The 22,548-nt window shown below is 34.3% G+C and overlaps 2 protein-coding genes across 2 annotated transcripts; one reads left to right on the top strand and one right to left on the bottom strand.

The window, feature by feature from the left end:
• The first annotated feature begins 8,709 nt into the window (after positions 1–8,709).
• Positions 8,710–9,883, top strand: LOC121266780 (calmodulin-binding protein 25). Its single transcript, XM_041170593.1, has one exon. The coding sequence runs from the start codon at positions 8,914–8,916 to the stop codon at positions 9,625–9,627; it is 714 nt and encodes a 237-aa protein (XP_041026527.1). The 5' UTR covers positions 8,710–8,913; the 3' UTR covers positions 9,628–9,883.
• Positions 9,884–12,794: 2,911 nt separating this feature from the next.
• On the bottom strand, positions 12,795–17,395 carry LOC121266781 (protein sym-1-like). The gene is made up of 6 exons (XM_041170594.1): positions 16,680–17,395; positions 15,034–15,121; positions 14,173–14,267; positions 13,556–13,628; positions 13,345–13,437; positions 12,795–13,185 (listed from the first exon to the last, which is right to left on the bottom strand). Exons 1-6 carry the CDS (start codon positions 17,069–17,071, stop codon positions 13,006–13,008), a joined length of 921 nt encoding a protein of 306 aa, XP_041026528.1. The 5' UTR covers positions 17,072–17,395; the 3' UTR covers positions 12,795–13,005.
• Between the last annotated feature and the right edge of the window lie 5,153 nt (positions 17,396–22,548).

Here is a 22,548-nt window from a genome sequence, read left to right on the forward strand (position 1 = left end):
AGAATAAAAATTAAAAATTAAAAAATATATATGTATATATAAAATATATGATGTGGGATGATAAGTAAAACTGTATGTATATATGAAGCATGAAAACCATGAGTTTTGTTAAATAAATTTGTACGCAAAAAAATACTTTTAATTACAACTGAAACAGTTTATGTATCTTTGTTTTTTGTCCCAAGAATTCACTTTCAAACGCATATCCTGGGATTTACTTCTTTTAACACATGCTCTGAAGGGACTATGAGGGGACTTTTGCAGCTAAAAGAGAAGACAGCAGGACCCCATTTTCCAGAAATAATTTAAAAGAAAGGAAATGAAATGAGTGCATGCGATCAGTGACTTCCTCTTTTTCTTTTTCTTTATGATCCCCCGTACGTGTTCATCGATTTTTTTTATATCTTCGTAAGAATCTAAGATATACTTTTCTTGTGTAGAACGCAAGCAAATCCAATGTTCTTTCTCCCTTTGGCATCAACTACTTTTAATCCAGAATATATTGCACTTTTAGTTTCTTTTCAAATCCTGTCTTTCTTTCGGGATATTAAAGCTAAAAACAAGGAACCACATGCATGATCTTGATGTTCACAATATATAGTTAAAGATGCCAAAGGAGATGAGTTAAAATTACACTTCTGAACTAATAAATTAGTTAGAATGAGTCTATCTGCTCCGCTCCTATTACTAACCTAGTTTTATTAATATTGCATGTGAAACCAAAAGCTCCATATGACGCGAAGTAGTAGTGCTTGTATATTTCCCTTTTATTTGGTTCGAAACAAAATTAATAGATTGAGTCCTAAAATGAAAGAGATAAACATACTTACAGTTTTAGAGTATGTAAAACTCGCGTATTTTCTTATAAAATAAAATAAAAAAGTAGGACTCTCTATTAAAAAAATATTTTTCATGTAGATCTCATATTTGTCTATTTTTTTAAAAGAATATGATGAGTTAGGTTGCGATTGGTTCCTTGACCGAACTCGATTTAGATTTAAAGCTGAGTTTGGTTCAGATTTAAACTTCTTCTAACATCTAAACACCCAACTTTCAAATCACTAAACTTATCTCAATTCAAAATCTCTTTACATGTGGGACCATAATCTTTTTTAACTTAACATCTTTTTATACGTAAGACTTACAACTTTTTTCAAATTTTCATAAATACATCGAAACTCATTTTAAGTGGGTCATACAAAACTCATTCTACCTTCTCAACCCACTACTATTTATAAAAAATTTAAATTAACTCAATTCAATTCAATATACACACGCAGCCGACTTCAGTTTAACGTGATTTATTGCAAAACAAATCCATCCAAAGACTTGTAAGTATGTCAATTGCACGTCAGGGCGGTTTTTTGAGTTAACTAGGGGCTGAGCCAATGGGTTTATTTGGTGATCTCATGATTGTGAGCATTGACTTGTAATATTTAGGGTTAATTATTTGTTGCGTTTGCGATGGTTTCCTTTTGAGGAGCACGTTTGAAAGTTCTTCATTTGCATGATTTCACTAATTTCTTTTTATTGATATGAGTCTGAACATTTGAAACTTCTCCATATACTTACCCAAAATCTTGAAAAAAGAAAAAAAAAAACGTTTTCCATATCATTCTTAGGATTCACTACTCGATCCTAAAAAAAAAAAAGAAAAGAGTGATTTTCTGCGATGAACTGCTTAATTTATACCGCAGATCAAAAATCATTTCACACGGAAACCAATTAATTAATAATATATATATATATATATATTATTTATATAGTTTTTGAAGCGTCAACATCATTATTTGATTTTATTTTTCATAGTTTTTTTTTAAACCAATTCAATTATTCACATGCGAAAAATACATTTCGTTATATTTTAATTTTTATTATTGTCTTTATCTGTTTCTTTGGCTTTCTAGCTGAACTTTTCTATTATTACTTTTTTCATAAAAAAAAAAAAATATTATTTATCTTATTGCAACTATTAACTCTTCGTTATTTACCTCTCTGACTTCCTCGCCTCATACCTATTTTACCTTGAATTCTTTGCATTTTTACCAATTAATTTTAATATTTATTAAGATAAAAAATAATATTTCTTAAAACTTATAAGAACATTTTAGACTAGTTAGTCCTAATTATGGGATAAGTCAAAGCATCTAATGAAGGTTGGCTAAAATTTACATAATTGATGTAAAAAATATCCCACATTAGATTGGGCAAATCTAAAATAATTTAGATTTTTGTTGCAGTAGTTAGTCAAATATGAAGAACTATAATTGATTCATCAAATATTAAAATACTAATTTCTCACTCCAAACAAATATTAAAATATTAGTTTCTCACTCCACGCAAAAATACTATTTGGTTTGTAATTAAGAAATTTAAATAAAATTTTAGATGAGTTTAATCAAATATTTTTTATTATTAGTATTAAATGACTTTTGAAAATATGATTTTTTAACATGAATTTAATTAGAATATAATAATTATTAACATTTAATTGGTAGAGCTACAAAATATGATAAAAATAAATTAAATAAAAAATTTATTAAAATAATAATATTTTATTATTATATAAAAAATGAATAGATATGGATTTGACCAAATCAATAAAGATGCTTTAGCACTCAAATATATAGTAGGAACTATTAAATGTTAATATGACTCTCAAATCATGTGTTTATTTATATATTTTAATTTTTTTAAATAGTTAAAAAAGTTATTATTAATGAATTCTTTTTTTTTAATGATTAAAAATATTTTAAAAAATACTTAAAAGATTAAAAAAATTATTTGTGCATATCAAGTATGCAGCCTAGCATTATCCTGTATAGTGACAAGCGAATGAACAGAGAAGGGTGGCGGTTGACCAAACCCAAATGGACAGACAACACAAGTCATTCTCAGAATTTAATGTTGCCGGTAGCCGTGGCATTCTATCAACTGCAAAAATAAAGGAAAGAAAGACAACAACTAAGCAATCAACACAACTTTTTCTAGTCAGTTAGAGTCCTTTTGACAGAATTGATTTTTCAATATTTAAAATTATAAGTACTTGGTTTTTGTTATTTTTTTATATATATAATTTCTGGTAAATTGGTTTTTTAAGCTTATTCTTTTTATTTAGTTTGTAATTTCTTGATTTTCTATACTATTATAATCTTAAGTGTCTGATTGTAATTACGATTTTTTTTTATAAAAAATATGACTATCAAAAAAATTGAAGTACCGTCTTTTTAAAAAAAAAAAAAAAACTAAAGCAATCAGCTGTCTACAAATATGAAAGAAATAATACATGATTTATACGATTTTATTACAGAAAATAATTACAAGCAACCTTTCCAATTATCTTTGTGGGTAAACGTGATTGGACATAAAAGGCTAAGGGAATCTCATCCAAATTGTGGCATGCAATACAGAATTGGACGGTTGGCAGGTTAAGCTTGTTGCTATCGGGAATTGAAGAGAAGGGGCAGACGGTCACGCACTCATGAATTTTGATTGAGGAAGTAAATTAACAAACAAATATCAAACCTCAGTCTGCCAACAACGATTGACATGTTACAAACAAACAAACAAAAACAAATTAAAAATACATGTCCCATACGTACTACGTGGCGTTAATATATGAGGATGAGTGGACCGAAATGACTTTGGATAATCCGTACCAAAGTCGCCGCCGGGGCAGTAATGCCGCCTGCTTGCATTGCAATCATTGCATAGATTTATCTCTTTATTATTATTTTTTTTCATTGTTACGATTGCATTATCATTACTCTTACAAAAAATTTCTGAAATAATTATAAAAATAATTTCAACTGCAAAAACATTCATTGATTGAATATAATTTGGTAATTTTCTCTTCACAAATTAATAATAATAATAATAATAATTTTTTAAACTTATGTTTCAGCTTTCACGAATCACGATGATCGGCAAGTTTCTCTCTCTCAGGGTTGTAGCAGTAAACGCCGTTACAATTTTATAACGGAGCCCTGAGAACCAGCAGAGCCAAAAAGGCTGAGACAGTATAGCTGAGTCGAGTGGAGCCACACAGCTTTCGGTGTAAGCATCAGCAGTCATCTCAGAGCCTATCCGTATTTTTTTAAATAAATTAAAAACAAAGAAGCCCACATCAGTCCGCGTCACCTCTTCGTCATGCCACGTCATTCCCTTGTATCACTGCTGGCGTATTCTTATTTTTTTCTTTTTAATTTATTTCAACTTTTTTTTTTTTTAAACAATAACTATTTGCCTTCTAGAATATTGTGTGAGCCTTATCCTGAATCCCTGATGGACCATCGTTCTTCCTCTTTGATTGGGTAGATTTCCCTACAAATTTTCATTTCTGCCCTCTTCAATTAAAACCTTTTCATATGTCTGCTAAAAAAAAAAAAAAAAAAAAAAAACCTTTTCATATGTGCCATTAATATTATTTTTCATCTCATTTTAAAAATAAAATAATTGTTAACGCTTAAAAATAGTACAACAGACAAAAAAGAGAGAGAAGTTCATTCACGGCCTGCTATGACGATTTGGTCCTCTATCAATATTGTATGGAACCCCGAAGGTGGTCTGATGTGGCTGTATAGTGTCTATACGTTCATCCATGACAATGAACAAAAAATAAATATAAGAAAAGTAAAGAAATAGAGACACATAAATTTACGTAGTTCGCATATTGCCTACATTAGATCGTTTGAGGAGAATAATCTACTATAATATGTTTGTTTTACAATCTCTCATAGTCTATCATCATCACTGCACAATAAATATCAGAGGTCTATTTTCTAGTGGAGATATCGTCGTTGGAGCTCTTGTCGTGAGGTTGGAGAAGCCCCCAAAGAGAAGCCTGGCCGAAAAGTCTCCCAAGTTGTCTGACTCCCTCCCTTTTTATCTTCACATTTTCTCCATTTATGTCTCATCTTCTCTCTTTTATGTTATATCTCTTATTTTCTCTCTTGGCACTCTATCCTCCCTCAATCTTTTATCCCCTCATTCTCTTTATTTCTTCCCTCCTGATGAGACCTCTCTCCTTGAATTAGACTTAGAAAACACAATACACTTTATATATTTTATCAATTCCAATAATATTTATAAATCTTTTAACTATCATTTCACAATAAGACATTAAATAACTAGAGACTATTGATATCCTTTTTTAAAACATATTTCATGATATCTCTAGATTAATTACACTATCCACACCGGGACGTAACAGTTATTTGGAATCGTTTTGGGGAAGAAGAAAAAAAAAAGGCTTGACCAAATTATACTCAATAGAACGATAAGTTTATAAATAGAGTTGACTCGGTCAAGTCATGAGTCAACTCATGCAATCCAACTCACAAAATATTGTTATAATCAACTGTTACAAAACATTAAATATTGTAATGCTCATCAGGGCAGAATGTATATATGCTCTTAATTTATATGAACCATGGATAATATATATATATATATATATATATATATATCATGTATTTTCAACAACAATCTGATTATCATTAATCCACCCGCTTCTAAATTTACTATCCTACCCACTAAATGGCAGACTACGAGGAGGCGACCGAACCAACTTGTTTAGATACGGCAAAACATCCTAAGAAGAATAAAAAGTTCCCACAATCCAGGTGGCCGTTTGCTTTGTCGGAAGCCAAAAAATGTAAGGAAGAGGAGGCATGTCGACCGAAACTATTACCTAACTACATTTGGTTGTTGCCTTTGGTCGGTTTGGACGATGAATGTGGGTGGCGTCACTATTTCACAAAGCATTAATTGAGTTATTCGCACATGCTTAACCTTTTTTTTTTTTTTTTTTTTTGACCTAGTGCATGATGGCTTGATAGTATTTAGGACTGTTCACCTGATCGACCCAAAACTAACTATTCCGACTCGACCCGATTTCGGTGCATTTCCGTTTATCCCAATTATCCGGCCCGAAGTTGATTTCGGAATACCCGTTTATTCCAACCCTTTTTTTTTTTTTTTTCCTGGATAGCTCTACCTTCTTCTATGTTAGCTCTACCTGGATAGCTTTTTTTTTTTCGTTCTTCTTCTTGGTTGTAAGTAGCTCTATCTCGATACTAAAAGAGAGTAGAGAGCATCATGCCAGCCTCTACCTTGGGTTCAATCGGCCTGAAGATTTCCATATATTTTCAATCGGCCTGCCTCGCCTGATACCTTGGGTTCATCACGCTCAAACCAAACAAAATTACTCTGTTTTTTCTCGCAATCACCTTTTCCACATTTCACAGATATGGATATGGAAAAATATTAGAGAAAATCAGGTGCATCTTCAATGCTTCATTTTTTTTTTTTTGCAAATCTTAGCCATTAATGTTCTTTTTAATCTTTCCATTTTTTTTTCTTCGTCCCTCCTATTCATACAAATCAACCCGGTGTCCAAGACTGGGTAACTAGGTAACACCCACAGAAACCAAAAACACGCCAGCTTTATCTAGTAACTGGGTAACACCCACAAAAAAAAATGAAAACCAATCCTAGAATAAACACCCACAATAACCTTACCTTCGATGGTTGTGGAGTGACTGAGTGAGGGCTGCGAGCTGCGAGAGAGAGCAGTAGAGTTTCGGAGTTGTGAGAGAGGGGCAGAGGTTTTGGTGTGAGAGAGGGTTTTGAGTTTTGAAAGGGAAAATATATATTACAGTCTACTGTGTGCTGCAGCTACGTGCTGCGTTTAAAAAAAAAAAAAAAAAATTTACAATGTAGTGTGGGGAGTGTATAGCCGCACTCGTTTTTAAAACGGGTAACGGGTAATACCTAAAAAAAGAAATAAACGGGTCGGCCAATTCTAGTACCCATTTTTTTGTACAAAGGGATCGGGTCGAAACAATCGGGTAGGCCGGGTGCACATGTTTTTTGTTCAGCCCTAATAGTATATGACTCGGTTTTTTAAATAGAAAATTAAGTTCAAAACCCGCCCCCACCTCTTATAAAATATATATATATAGATTATTTAATTATTTAATTGAATTATGTTTTAGGAAAGTTGATGTATTGTGAGTACTATAAAATCTTAGGCAAAAGCTGGATTGGTTTTTTTAAAATTTCAAATATACAAATCTTGTATAAAATTTTTGTAGAAATGTAGATTTCATAACAAAAAAAATTAATTTTTCAACTTTCTTTTATAAAGAAAAAAATGCACAAGAGTGGAGCCCACACGCTTACACTCGATCGGTCGCATTATGCAATCAGCAGTGCATGATGGGATCAGATTATTTATAATAAAAGAATTAAAATAATAAATGGTCCCAAATAATAATATAGCAATGATAATAACCTACATGATATCAACAGTGCTTACTACCCGTGACTGACAAAATCCTTTCCAAAGTCAAGACATAAATGTAAACGACACATTCGGATTATTAATGGATTATCCGCTTCTAAGCACCAAGCATATATATATTGATTTTTCATGGATATATATATATATATATATATATATAGGAAGAGAATATTAAATTTATAAAAAAATAAATTACATAATATTTTTTAATGATAAAAATTTAAAATATGATATGCTACATTAAACTAAATAAATTTATAAAATAATTTTACGTGATCCTCTTTATAAACCCCTCTATTTTCTTTTTAAAAGAGTAAAAACATGACAATTGATATATATATATATATATATTTATATAATATAATATGAAAGATATATTTTTAACGTCCTTAACAGTTAACTTATCAAATTCAAGTTAGTTTATTTTTCATACCGATTTAAGAATGTATATATTTTTAACAATAAATAAAAATTGAAGAATATTTTAATAACTAGGATGGAGTTGAAAGTAGAATGAATATATACTGAATAATATACAAGTTTAAATTAATTATACAAATCTTATGTAGGTCTTTTATAAGAAAATAGATTCCATTAGAAAAAAATGTGAAAATTTCATTTTTTTTTTTCTTAACAAAATTTATATGTATATTTACTTTTGCGTACTTCTTGTGGAGTCAATTTTTTTAATATAAAATAATTATTTTAGCCAATTACATCAGTAAAATGTGTAAAAAATACATTAAAATGACTGTACGTACCATAACAGAAAATAAGACTACTTGTTTACAAAATATTCATGAAAGATTTATCTATTTAAAGTTGTATTTGGGAAGTAAAGTATTCTCAAATATTCTGTGAATAATAGTGAAAAAGTAATGAAAAATTAATGGTAGAATATTAAATAATAATAAAAAAATAAGTAAAAAATAATAATAAAATAATAAAAACTGTATAAAACTTTGTATTTAAGATTTGGAAAAATTTACACAACTTGTTATTAGTCACACAACCTCCACACATCAAACTTTTTTTAAATTTTATTTTATTTTTTTTATCAAATATTTAATATATGAATAATAAATAGTAGAGTTGAATTTCTTTAAAAAGAATAAACTAAAAAAAATAAATTTTTAAATTTATATAGTGTGTGAAGGTTGGAGTCTTGGATAGAGATACTGTAGCATTTCCCTTATGGTTTACCGCTGTTAGCTTAGCTTAGCTAGTTAGTAGTTAGCCCAAGTACATGGTTTACCGCTGTTAGCTTAGCTTAGCTAGTTAGTAGTTAGCCCAAGTACATGGTTTACCGCTCTGTGTCGCAAAAGCTGACGCGTGTCCCTCACGAAACAACGCGGTTTCTCACCCCCCTCACTGCCCTATTTATACCATCCCCACTCTCCTTTCTTTTTCTCTCACTTCCTTCCCTCTCACAGTCCCCAACCCATCCCGGCGAGAACTTCTGGTCACCACCAAAACTACCCCGTTCGCCGGAGAGTCGGAGATTTTGGAAAATCCTTTTGAATGTTCTTAGAGCCTTGTCTTTGAGAGAGTGAAAATAAAAAAGATCAAATACGCCGGTGGCCCAAGAAATACAGTGACTATTAGTTATGGCGTCGTCAGAGAATTTGGCAAATGTCCAACCTTGGACCTTCCGTTCTACCTTTGCGGACTCCTTGATCTCCGAAGCTTTTGCTCTAGACACCGAGAGCCTCACCAGGGCTCTCGAGAAATCGCTCACCGAGGGCAACCTCGACTTTCTGCCCACCGACACCGTCTCTCCCTTTTTCAAACCCGTAAATCCCGACACAGCGCCTACTACACCAACCGTCTCGGGTCTCTCCGGAGGCTCCGAACCAGATACCGCCACCCAGAAACGCCAGCGTAACGCGATCCCCACGGCAGGTGGCAAAATTTCCAAACGGAAGTCGCGTGCTTCGAAGAAGTCCCAGACGACCTTCATCGCGGCAGATGCGGCCAACTTCCGCCACATGGTACAACAGGTAACCGGCGTGAGACTCGGTAACTCGCATGTGCCAGTCGTACCGATCCTGAAGCCGGAGCCCCAGAGACCCGCGGGCCGTATTCCGGGGGCGGGATGCTTGCCGACCCTCGATACGTCGGCGTTTCTGCTGGACCACCAGCAGCAGCAGCAGACAGTACGACCCAAGTCAGCTGCTGGAGCCGTGAGTTCTGGGGTTTCTGGGACTGGCCCAGTCTCCTTTGGATCGAATATGGCTTTAGCTGATGGCAGCGGTGTTGGAGGGTTAGATTTTGACACTTTTCCGAGCTTTCCCACCTTAGAATCGTGGAAAGTCGTGTGATATTTTCCAGGATAGATATATATATAATATATATATCCTTAATTAACACATCATCATGTTTCTTTGTTTCTTCTTTTTTTCTTTTTTCTTTGTTTTTGGGGTGACCCGGCACTTGTAGGGTAGTCATGTCGTGGCTCATGGGGCTGATCTGTTCATAACTTGGGAAGACCATGTAATGGTTGGTTTTTACTGCATAGTTTCTTTGTTGTTACTTTACTTATAATATGGGAATATTATGGATGACTCATTTTGCTTATGATTGATCTTCTTTTAGAGAAATGAGTAAATTTATTCATCTTTCTTTTTTCCCTCATCATCTCATCCCAGATGTTAGATGATAGATGAGAAAAAAAAAAATGAATAACATTACTCATATTCCTCATATCATATAATAAAATAATGAGAATTAAAATGATGAGTAGTATTATTTAGATAAATATTACTTTTATTTTATTCTCACTTCAAATCAACACACCCATTTCGAGTTGAGATCAGTGAGATCCGAGGTGTTGGTAAGCTTTCTGCACTCTGCATTTTTGGATCAAACTGAAAACAATAAATTTACATAAGGAAGAAAAGAGATTCTTTGAGATTTTCCCATTTGTTCATCCCTTTTCTTTTCTTGTTTCATTGGACTACTTCCAACAGCAAATCAAAATTAAGAAAATATTTGAGAGAAGAAATAGTCTTTAATTTGGTAATTATTCTCTAATTGCAAAGTAGTCCGTACGTTACTTTTTTCTGAATTGACTTGGTTGCTAGATAGTAGGTGTAAATGGCTTATATAAAAACTTAAGTTGCACATCCTTGCAGAGATTAACACATCTTTTTAGCTAAAGTGGTTAGTTTAAAGTGCAAGTTATTGCTTATAAAATTAATGTTATGTTTTAATATATAAACTAGGATTCTAATCTGGTGAATTAAGTGGAGTTAAAGGTGCAAAAGTGTTTACCGCAAGTCAAAAAAGTTTTAACTAAAAAATTAGTCCCCTCGTGGGTTAGGTGAGAGATTTGCTAACAATTGGGTCTAATGACTCTAAACCGGCTGAACGCTTCAAAAATATAGCCTATGAAGTGTTTGTTTTTAGTTTTTTTTTTTTTTTAACCTCGCAATGAGATAGATACTCTCGTATCTTGGGATGAGAACCGGGAATCATTTCCCTTATTGCCTAAAAAGGTTACTGAATTCAACCCAGAGAAGAAACATGGCGGCCGGTTAGTTTGAATGTTGAAGTGAGACCGGCATGTCTGGCGTGTGGGTGCCTGGCCTAGATCTAAATGACAGGTATGCTGGCATGAAAAGAATGAAAATATTGCTTCTAGGAAACAAACAAACAAGTGATCAATCGAATTAAGTTGATAAATAAACAAAAGTAAAAGAAATGTTGCCATTATAGCAGTATGAATTTTTCTGGCAACTGACAAATTAAGAACATGCAAGGTTGGATTCACCGAACCATGTTTGGTATCATCACAATATCGAAAACCAGATCCAGACTGCAGAGGCTGCCGTGAAATACGGACGGGAATTTTGGTCCTTGTCAGGTACAGGCAAGTGGACAGCAGTACTAGTGTACTACCTGCCTAACTAGATCACGGATCGTATAATTTCGAATATACTAGAACTGACGGCAGTAATAAAATTTGATGTGTAAAGCCTGAAATGGGAAAAATAAATGATAATAAGGGCACTGTGATTGGCGCTAGTTTTCAACTAAATTTTGATTAATTAGTTTAAAAGTGGTCTTCCATAGTCAAAGTTTCATTTTGAGTTATAGTAAATTTCTCTCTTTTTTTTAAATTGGATTAGTCATTATTTATCTTTAAAATAATACTTTACGTTAAAAAAACTTTCAATAACTATTATTAGATTAAGAAAAAAATAGTTGAAAAATTATAATTTTAAGTAAAGTTTTTTAATTATTAATTAATATATAGAGTATTTATAAAATATATATAAAAAAATTATTATTAAAATATTTAATATTATATTATTATTTTAACTTTTAGATGAATAATCTAACGTAAATTAACCTCTCCAATAATTTTAATTTTAACTAAAATTTTAACTTTTAGTTAAATTTTAAACTTATCAAATACCTAAAGTGCCCTATATATAAAACCTCATTCTTCCCAACACATTATTGATTATATATTATATTTTAAAATTAAGAATATTATTATTTTATAAAAATATGATATCTTAAAACATGTATTAGAAAATGTATCGTAAAATACTTTGTGCGATATCATTGCTAACAAATAATGGTTAGTTCCATTTTCCTCCATCCAGCATGGACGGGCGGTGACGGCGAGTGTATGCACTGATGCACTCGAGAGACAACAGAAACGTGGTGGAAAGTCAAAGATGGTTGGCTGTACTTGATAGTACTCTTTTGTCCTTTTCCTCTTGACTGACTGACTACGACTTAAGCCTCTGCCACCTCACTCCCTTCGTCATCCCCCATTCTGTGTCAATGCTCATTCCACGTGTTCTCAGCCACGTCAAGATCAGCCAGCATTCAATGAGAATCAACGGTCAGCAGTCCAGCTATTCCTCATCGATTTAATAGCGTGCTGTAGCCTGTCGCCTGTCGCCTGTCGCCTCCAGGGTTGGAACCATGACACTCACTCCCTCGTCAGAGCTTCCTATCGTGAGAGGTGGTTGTTTTGTTCACCGATGAAGATTAATAAGCCTAGAGGGTGGGGACCACGAAGGGGTGACGTGTTCTCTGACTTTTTCCTCTATGTTTGTCAACCAGTGTGGTTAAGGTTTACACAGTGAAAGCCTTCCATCGTATTTCATTATATTTTATCATTATAATTTTTTAAATTTTTATATAAAATATAATAAATAATTTAACTTATTTTTTACATATTAAAATAATATTAATATTAAAAAATAATATTTTATTTAATTTTTATCTTACATTTTAATTTATCTCATCTCAATTAATTATCTCCAGAGTTTGTTTCTTTTGATGGGTTCCTCTACGTCCTCTCAAGCTTACGCCTGTAATGCGTCATAGTTTCTTCATATAAATAATTATCAGTTTCATGTATAAAATAAAATTTGAACAATTATTTTACCCTGAAATAGAGGCGAGTTTTATAAAATTAAATTTATTTTTCAATAACTAATCATGCCCACATAATTTATTAAAAAAAAAAAAAAAAAAGATTAAAATGTACAGTTACCAACAAGCAGCGAATGTCTCTGACTAGAGAGATAAATCCAGCTTTTCCATAACTCAAAGCAGCAGATCGTTTTGTATGAAAGCAAAGCTCTTAAACAAGTATTTTAACATTCTGCAGTTTACTGAAGCAGTAATTGGAAAACCTGTGCATTATGTAGAAGAAGGGCACGAGATTGACAGTACTAGGGATTGTCTTTTCTTGGAAGAATCTCCTTGTGTGCAATAAAGGAGAGAACAACATTCCACACTACAGCAATAAAATTAGCAGCAAGGACCTGGAATTGCTGGGGTACAAATCTGAAGTTGAGAAATTGGAAAGGTATCCACAACTTCCAATTTGCAAGAACAGCAGAAAACCACTCCTACAAAATAAAATTACAAAAACAACAAACAAAAGAACATCAAAAGGCAATTCTTCTGCCAAAATGAAGTCGATCTAAAGCTCATATAATTTAGTAAATGGGTGGTAGGAAGTAGTGTAAGCCTATCATTATCTATAATTAAATGCCTTTTTAAACCACCTGCTGAAGCTTCGGTATGGCTAACGATGGCCTTCCTTCCAGTGTCACCAACGTGGCTAAGAAAACTCCAATAAATATAGGAGAAAAGAGGAACTGCGATAATATTGCCTTACATTCAGATACAGTGAAAATATATATGATGATAGGTGGCAATAAAATTATTTTATTTTATTTGAGAAATTAGAAAAATAAAATAAAAAATAAAGGTCACCTGATCTAGTAGAAGGCGCAAGAATGCACCTGAAGCTCCAGGCAATGTTACCAATCTACTCAAATATAAATACCTAAAGACACATTAGAGTATTTGTGTGAGAATGTAGATTCAAAAATGAAACGCCATAGAAAACATGAGTATATATATATTTTTTTCCAGATTTCATGTCTTGGTTTTTCTATAGTGCAGGAGCGCATGCTCATCATTCCAGACCACCCTTGCATTTGATAACCCAAAAGCATATCCAGGAATATTGAAAAAAAAAAAAAAAACAACTTACAAGATTTTTCTCCATAAAAAGTTTCTTATGATTGGTTAGCATGTATCTTGACACCAAAACAAATAAAAAAAGGCTGTAACTAAGAAACCATAAGTTTGTGTCACTGGAAAAATGAACGTAACAACTGCAATAACTATGGAAACTTGAAGGCACTACTTTTTTATAAGTAAAAAGAAATGCAGAATGCAAAACAAATAATAAATTTTTTTTATTAAATTGTTGAAAGATGCATGAAAGTGCCTCGAGAACCTATTCGGTTAAAATAATGATAAGAGTTGATATTGCTATATGTCCCATTTTCAGACACACAGATACATGGACTCTGAAGCGTTACCAGAAATGCAATGTGGGACCCACTAAAACCAGGCCCAACAGAGTAAACAGGAATGTCCTTTTCCAGTCTAGCGATGGCACTTGATCAATCACAAGCTGAGGCAAATAATTATAAACAATCAGTGAGACCAAACCCATAATTGTTAAATCACTGCAACGTTAAGTTGAAAAATAACATTGAATAGCAGCAAGTTTTAATTAAGTACTATAACTGTCCCTATAACAGTCACCTGTTATATAAAAAATTCAACCAGGACACCAAAATGCAACCTCATACATGGGCAGCTTAATTCAATTTAGAACAAAAACAAAATATTTTGATAGCACTACACTAGAATGCAACATGTATATTGCACACCCCGACGTAAATGCTTGAAAGAACCAAATGATTATTTAATTATTACAAATAAAAAGGAGCAGGACTTTCTTTGTTATAATTGCTTACCTTTTTACAGGGATAGCCGGATAGGGGGAAAAGTTAATAGAAAGGTAATTCAATTTAAAATAGTGACGGAGTTGAAGGAGCATGGAGATATTTTTGTATACAAGTGATCCAGCTTTCAATCAGCTGATGCAATTCAAAAGACATGAAACACACAAAGTGATCTTCTTTACCTTTTTTTTTAGGATACATGCACAGTTAAGCGAAAAACTGATAAACCCACTGAAAAATAAGAGGAATGCTATGCATCAGCCGCTATTCACTTTCACACCCCACACCTATAGCTTTTTCATAGGGTGTAAGAGTGTTTTTCATAGGGTGTGGGGGTGTTTTCATATGGTGTGGGGTGGTGAAAAGTGGCTGATGAGAAGAATTTTTCAAAAAATAATAGGTATCTAGATTTTTCTTTGATGTAAGTACCTGGCAGATCAAATCTCCAATTAAAGTTAAAAGCGCAGATGTCAGAGCTTTTGTTGACACAGGATACTTTGCAAGAAGAGCCAAATACCTGTAATATGTGATGTCCATGTTGAAATTGCAGAACGTGGATCATAATGTCAATCACAAGTATAAAGGACAAGCCACAAAATGATCAACAAAAAACTCTGCCTAGATCTATTCCATATGAAAATTAAGAAAATAAAGAGAGAGCATATGAACCTAGCAAGAAAACCAATAGGAACATTCAATACTGATAATAAAGAGAACATATACACTTCATAAGATGCATACTTTCACCATACGAAGAGAACATATTGCGATTGGTATTCTACTAATAACTAGTTCACCAAGTATCATATATTTTCCAACTTCTCATCTCAATTTGTTGGCCACCTCCTAAGGAGATTCTTTATTTAAGCAAAAAAAAATCTTTAGCAGGTGGCAGGTGAAACGAGGATCTTCAACTTTCTTTCTGCACTACAACATGGCCAACAGAGAGCCATGAAGGAAACATGTAACACTTCAGCATAACTGCGAATATAGCTGGATCAGTGAAATTGCCCAGCATAACGTCTGTGGCAACATAAACACCGCTACTAAGCAGCAATTAGAGAATAAAATAACATCCGGGGTAACTGCTTCAATATGAAAAGTCATAACCTGCAGTAACTGCTGCAATTGTGTAAAAAAAAGTGATGGTAAAAGAGCCAAGGTGACTACATACAACGTCGTCAATACTCGTTAGCATAGCTGCCATATGTTTGAATCCAATATTTCAAGATTTGAATGATAGTCATCTGACTTCAACCCATTCTACATTATTTCGTGGCATTAATGGAGTTATCACAAAAAAAGGAGCAATGCATGTCAAAACATGTTTAAATGCAAGTCATTAATGGAGGAAAACACTTCAATTTGGGATAAAAGTCATCTAAATTAAGTAGTGATAGCCTCGGGCTTTAAAGAAAGGATTGCTTATTGAGACTATCAGTTAAAACCTATGGGGAAAAAAAAAGATTAGGTTGGGAATGATTTCAATAGCTTTTAGCGCTGAAATAAATGAGGAAAGGCTGCAGGAATTCCTGGAGGCTAGGGGAACTCTAGGTTTATAAGATTAGCAAGTTTATAAACGTAGAACTTGAGTTTGCCATCAAATCGTTAAGATGGATTTGCAGCAGGGTTTGATCTAAGATATTTAGTACTCCAAAAAAAGGAAGGCAGAGAAAAGCTCAGAAACTACCTAAAGACTTCTCACCTGCGAGAGCATAACGGAGTATAGCCCCTTAACAAACTGCTAAGTAATTCAACCACACATTCTACTGTCAGCACTATTAACAGAACCCTGTTACCGAATAGAACATTAATCCAGGTTTCATTAAATCCTATTGCATATTACAACCCTATCATCCTTGGAGATGTAGCAACACCTTAAAAAAATCCAAGTAAAAGAGTTCCATACTGAAAGTCCCAATCCATTGTGGATTTCTTTCTGCGTGGGAAGAGTTTAATTACATGGCACTAGCAATACAACATTTAGGAGCCAAAAAGCTTGATATTTAACGACGTTCAGGATCCAAAAAGCAAAGATATAAATACAAAATAAAATGCAGTTGTATCTACTTTACCACGACAGCAAGGACCAGTTATTTCCACCGTCACCGTCACTGCCAGCACCGCCTTCACCTCTCCCACGAGAATTCCCATCACTAGAACCCCCAAACCCACCGGTCCCGCCGGGCACTCCATCCGGGACGGCAGAAACCCGGAAATGGGCAAGACCCAGTTGCCCGAGTCCCATTTCAGAACGACGCAAATTCTGAAGCACAGCTCCATGACCAGAATTCAGCGGAGAAGAGAAAGACTGGCACGAAGAACAACTCAGATAGCCCCTCATCTGGACTTGTTTTACGGGAATCCGAGTCAGGTGTCCAGAAAGCGAAGTGGGTCTACGAGAGAACCCCACGAAACGGTGTAAAAGTGAGGATTTGAGGATAAGTGACGCTGGATTTGGAACCATTTTTTGCTCCGAGAAAAAGGGATTTCGGCAAAGTGTGCGGGGGTTTTTGAGGTTTTACAGTTGACTACTTTTGTGTTTTCGTTATTGGGTCAGTACAGTGGCCCTGAACTCTTGCACGATCTTTCCAAAACCCGAACCGTGTATGAATGCCGCAGCCTGCAGAATAACTTGCCAACAGAACCCCGCCCAAGTGATTGGTTAATCCTTTTTAGACTTCCATGAAGCATGAACAAAGTGTACTCCAAACCTTCCAACAAAGTTCTGCTTCTATTCGCAAGAAAAAGTTCTTCAATTTATTTTAATCGGGAGACCTTCACCCTGCACACAAATACAACCTAAAAGACTAAAGTAGTTACTAGTTATTGTGTCGACTTTGCGCTCTATTGTGTCGTGTATTCATGACTATTGTGATGCTATAGTTAAAAGTTGAGATTCTAATTAAATTTTAGACTTGGTAATGTCATTGCCAATGCTCTTAGACCTATCTGGCATTCATGGATATCATGTATAGATTTTATGTAAAAACTTTAAATAAAGCCTAATTTTATTTAAAAGTTGACATAATATTTAAAATAATAAATATATTTAAGATATACACATTTTAGATTTTATCTTATTTTGATTAAAAATCATTTTAAATAAGTGACTTAGTATAATCTTAACAATTAAATCTTAATGAACGAAGCAGAGAGTCAATTTTCAGTACTTTAAGGGTACAATATAGTTTTGATTGTTTAAAGGTAAAATGCAAAACACTTCATAATAGCTTGAGGACAGACACACTCCAAGCCTCCAAATACGCAACCCATCTCCACCAAAATGTAAAACATAGAATAAGCACAACTAAGATATCTTTGTGTTAATGCCTAAATTCGCATAACAGATCGGAAGAGAGGAATTAATTATTCCCGGCCCACGATGGTGATTCGAGCGTTAATACGATGCTAGTCGCGTTTATTCATAAAATAATAATAAATAACTAAATAAAAATAAATAAAGAGAGACATAAAAATTTACATGGTTCGGGATAAAAGCTTACGTCTACGGGTTATTTGGGGGCAAAATCTACTATAATGGGTGATTTTATAATCTTTCATGGCCTCACATATCTCTTCGTACAGTGGAGAAATCTAAGATTTCGGAAGGTTAAAGACGATGCCTCCCTTGAGAGAGATCTGATGGAATCGCTATATGTGGTAAAGTTTGTACGTAGAGAGCTTGTGGAGAGTCTCATTCCTCTGTAGAGAAGCTCTCTATAAAAGGAGGAGATATTTACAAATGAAAGGAACTCTCCATAAGCTTTCTAGAGAAACTCCTTAAGCTCAGACTTACCACAATTTCTCTACGCTTAGACTAAATTCTTCCATTGTATTGTGAGATATATGAGGCAATGAGAGATTATAAAATCACCGATCATAGTGGATTTCATCTCTAAACAATCTGTAGACGTAGTCATTATGTCGAACCATGTAAATCTATATATCTCTCTTTATCTATTTTTATTTGCTTATTTATTATTTATTTCATGGATAAATGCGACGAACACCCGAATTATCAATGTGAGTCGGGGATGATTATTTCTTCTCTTCTGGTCTGTTGTGCAAATTTACACATCAACACTTTACATCATCCAATTACTTCTACACAAAAAAATATAGTTTCACCTGTCCAATTACTTGAAAACGTATTCAACACTCGCTGTGTACAAAAAACTCATTACCCCGTGACGCAACCAAGGGCCAATTATGTTTGGATAATGAGGTGATATCAGATATTTTGTGAATAGTAATAAAAATGTAATGAAAAAATATTAAATAATAATGAATAATAAAAAATAGTAAAAAGTAATAATAAAATAATAAATAATAGTAGAGTGTTCTCATTGAAAACACTCCTCCACCCAAACAGAGATACTATACCATAACGAGAAATTGTAGAGGTAATATGGCGAAAGACATGAAGCAGAAAGAAAAACTCAAAAGCAAGCGTTGTTCTCGCTTATTTCCCTTTTTATTTTGTTGAAGCCCAAAAGATTCACCCAAGGGAAAAGGGACGGTCTTGAGATGCCACTTGATGGGGGTGGGGGTAGTGAATGTCATTCCAATCGTGGAGTAGCCCAATGATAACATTCATTTGACTCACTTTGTGTTTGCAAGTTGATGGTGAAGGCGTACTAACCCGTACGTACAAGCTCTTTCCCATCATGCATCATCCTGTTCATCATAACTCCATTTTTAATTTGCACGAATTAGATTGAGTGATGCCATCTTAGAACATGCCATGCCATCCCACTTTCACTCCAGTATAAAAATATAGTACATTTTTTTATGAGTAAAAATTTTATTTTTCAAATACAATAGACGAAGTCTATGTACACGGAATGTATACAAAGAGACGTCTAAATCCATTCTAATACTAGAAAAATGAGGACAAAAACTCATGGACAGCCCCTCCATTAAGTACAATAGCTGAAAGCCAACTAAACAATGAACACAAAAAAAATTTCCATGAGTTTGATGGGCAATGTCACCTCGTCATAGGGGTGAGAGTGTGGAATGTAGAATTTTTTGATTAGATTTACCATAGTTGCAACTTAAATTTATGCAAATATATTTCAAAGGAATGGATCCTTGGATGCGTGGCCGAAGTACTTCAAAGCAAACATATATTGACAACTTTTGGCTACAGTAATGAATAGATACCGTTGGACAACTGAAATGTTAACATCGCCTTGTCATGATTCAAGACCTTCAAACATCTAGAATTTCATCATCATACCAAGGAGAATAAGACCAATCAACCAAATCTTCCTATGTTTCTGCCACGAACTACTTGTTTTGGAAAGTAGCAAACAGAGCTTTCCAATAGTGTATAACTTGTCCAATGAGACTCCCTATAACACCCCCCCCCCAAAAAAAAAAAAAAAAAAAGAATAAACTTGAGTATAACATGCAATTTACCTGACCTAGTGTGATATTCTGTATTTTAGTGTATTTTAATTGAAGGGTTATTTTTATTAATTTAAATATTAGTTCTCTTGTTTTAAGTTTATCGGATTTTTCGTTGGTTTATTTTTATGATTTTTTGTTGGATCATTTTTGTGACCTAAGATGTGAAGATTGTACCTCATTTTTTTCCTCACTTTTTCTTTTTCCTCTTTTTCTTTTCTTCTTCTCTTCTTTTTCTCTTCATTTCTTTTTCTCCTCTCTCTCTCTCTTCTCCCGCTCGCAACTTCCCTCTCTCTCCCCCGTCCGTGGGTCGTCTTCCATAGCGCCACCGTGCACCACCCATTACCGTCACCGCCCCTCCTAACTATCTCCCCACCAACTAGCGACCTCACCCCCCAGTTTCTAGCTCCTCTCGCGCCGTCGTGAGCCCCCACGCATGGCTTCAAGCCGCGACACCCATTGTGCTCGCGCGCCGCCCAGCTACCTAACCCACCCATCCTCAATCCCGATCACCCACCGGTGAAGCCCATCCATCTCCATTTCCATTTTGAGCTTTTTGGACTTCAACCGCCCTCTACGCCGCCATCCATGATCATTTACCACCACCATTAGCTTCACCAACATCCCTAAGCTTTTCTCTAGTAATCTCAAGTCTTCGTTTGTCTCCGTTCAAAATCTAACATTTTGAGACCCATGGCCTTGTGCATTTTCTCACTGTTACATTGTTGTGTCGCCACTTCTAGCACCTCAGTGATCCTTCGAAAATTATATTATAGCATTGTAAGTATTTTTTCAAATAACTTTCGTGATTTAAATGTATTTTTGCACTAACTCATTTTTACTATGAATTGGTTGGTTGTGCCGGACTGAGTCCGAGGAGTAAGGGGGTCTGTTGGATTGGAGGATGGGGTTGTTTGTGTGACTGGACTATATTGTGACTTGTTGGTTGTTGGATATTGTGTTGTATCATGTACATTACATATTTGTATGCATGTTCATGTTTGTAAATGAAAACTGAATTTTCGCATAATTGCATACATGTTCATGTGTATTTGAAATTTCATATGAGAAATGGTTTTTTGGTGCGTGTGTATCACGACCCCAAGCAGAGATAGGGCATTATCTCGGTAGAGCTCCTCTGATCACTCGAGAGCGGAATATACTAAGTGACATCCCCTGGGTTGTCGCTGGGTGACAACGGGACCGGACGAGATGGTAACACTCTCGTGCCGACTCCGTGGCCCCTCTACTGGTGGAGGCTAGAGGATGCTTGGACACGAATGCGCTGGGCGTGAAACTGGGCATCGCTCGTTACGAAATCGCTTGCACGGTCGTTACCCGTGGTGTGACAAAGGGAGCTAGGGTGTGCGAATGATCCCTAGTGGTGATCATGGTACATATGGTTAAAATGAATATTGAGTCATTTTCTGGGAAAATTGTAGATTATTGATTTGGGCCATTTTCTGAGAAAATGACGGAAAAATATTTTATGAAAATATTTCAGGCCAAAAATAGGATTTTGGGGTGCATTGAAAAATATTCATTTTCAAGGAAAATGTTGTTTTGGGTATGCATGCATAATTGTTGGTTGCATTAATGTATTTTTATTCTCGAAGGTTGTTTGGATTAATAATTACCTATAGTACCATTTTATGGTAACACAAATTTTGATGCAGATAATGCTTAGGGTGAGCCTGAGGATTCGGCTCTGCCAGATGAGTGATATGGGATCACTCGTTTATGTATTTGGACTTGTATTATATTTTTCGGGATAACTGTATAACTCTTTTAAACGTTTTACTTATGTATATTTGTATTAAACAATTTTGATACTTAGTCGACTTACTTAAACTATCCGCTACATTGTTCATTGTACATTGTTACATATACACACACTTGGTATTATCGTTGGGATGCATGATTGTGTTATCATCATCCAGACGTTTCGATTCTCGAGTTTTCGTACATAGGGTGGGGGCGCCCACACCTAGAGAGGATGAACAGGCCAAATAAGCAGCAATAAAAGATTTAGAGAGATCACTAAATCATTTAGCAAATGCTCGGGCTTAGGGTTAGGATTTCGGTTTTAGGATTTAGAGTTTTTTGGAGGGTTTGTTGTTTGGGTTTTATGGTTTTGGTGGTGCTACTGTAATTGTTCCTTGGGCTTGGGGTCTTGCGATGCATGGAGCCAAATAAAGAAGACCTCTCGAATCCGGTGCCCGGATAAAGAATTTGTGCCTAAAGGCCGGAGATTTAGGCCCGCTAAAGCCCAACTAAATATCTTTTCGGATGTTCAGATTGATTCTAGTATTTACAAGTCCACTTATTAGTAGTAAAAAAAAAAAATTCACTTATCAATTATTGCAAGACCTATTATATTTATTAAAAAATAATTTTTTAGGCTAAACTTGCTAATTAATTTGGCAAACTTTGATATCATCAGTAGGGGGTGTAAACTTATAAATAAATTTCGTCTTGTAATGTAATTTGATGTGTAAGAATCGAATTATTTTGAGAATTTAGTTGTAA

The sequence above is a fragment of the Juglans microcarpa x Juglans regia genome, chromosome 5S (genome assembly GCF_004785595.1).
Source record: "Juglans microcarpa x Juglans regia isolate MS1-56 chromosome 5S, Jm3101_v1.0, whole genome shotgun sequence".
In the NCBI taxonomy this organism is placed as follows: Eukaryota; Viridiplantae; Streptophyta; class Magnoliopsida; order Fagales; family Juglandaceae; genus Juglans; species Juglans microcarpa x Juglans regia.

Coding starts and splice junctions, on each gene's coding strand:
- LOC121266780 (XM_041170593.1), top strand. CDS start 8,914: ATGGCGTCGTCAGAGAATTTGGCAAATGTCCAACCTTGGACCTTCCGT.
- LOC121266781 (XM_041170594.1), bottom strand. CDS start 17,071: ATGGTTCCAAATCCAGCGTCACTTATCCTCAAATCCTCACTTTTACAC. Junction 13,438..13,555: donor TGCGCCTTCTACTAGATCAG/GTGACCTTTATT, acceptor ATATTATCGCAG/TTCCTCTTTTCTCCTATATT. Junction 13,186..13,344: donor CCATACCGAAGCTTCAGCAG/GTGGTTTAAAAA, acceptor TTTATTTTGTAG/GAGTGGTTTTCTGCTGTTCT.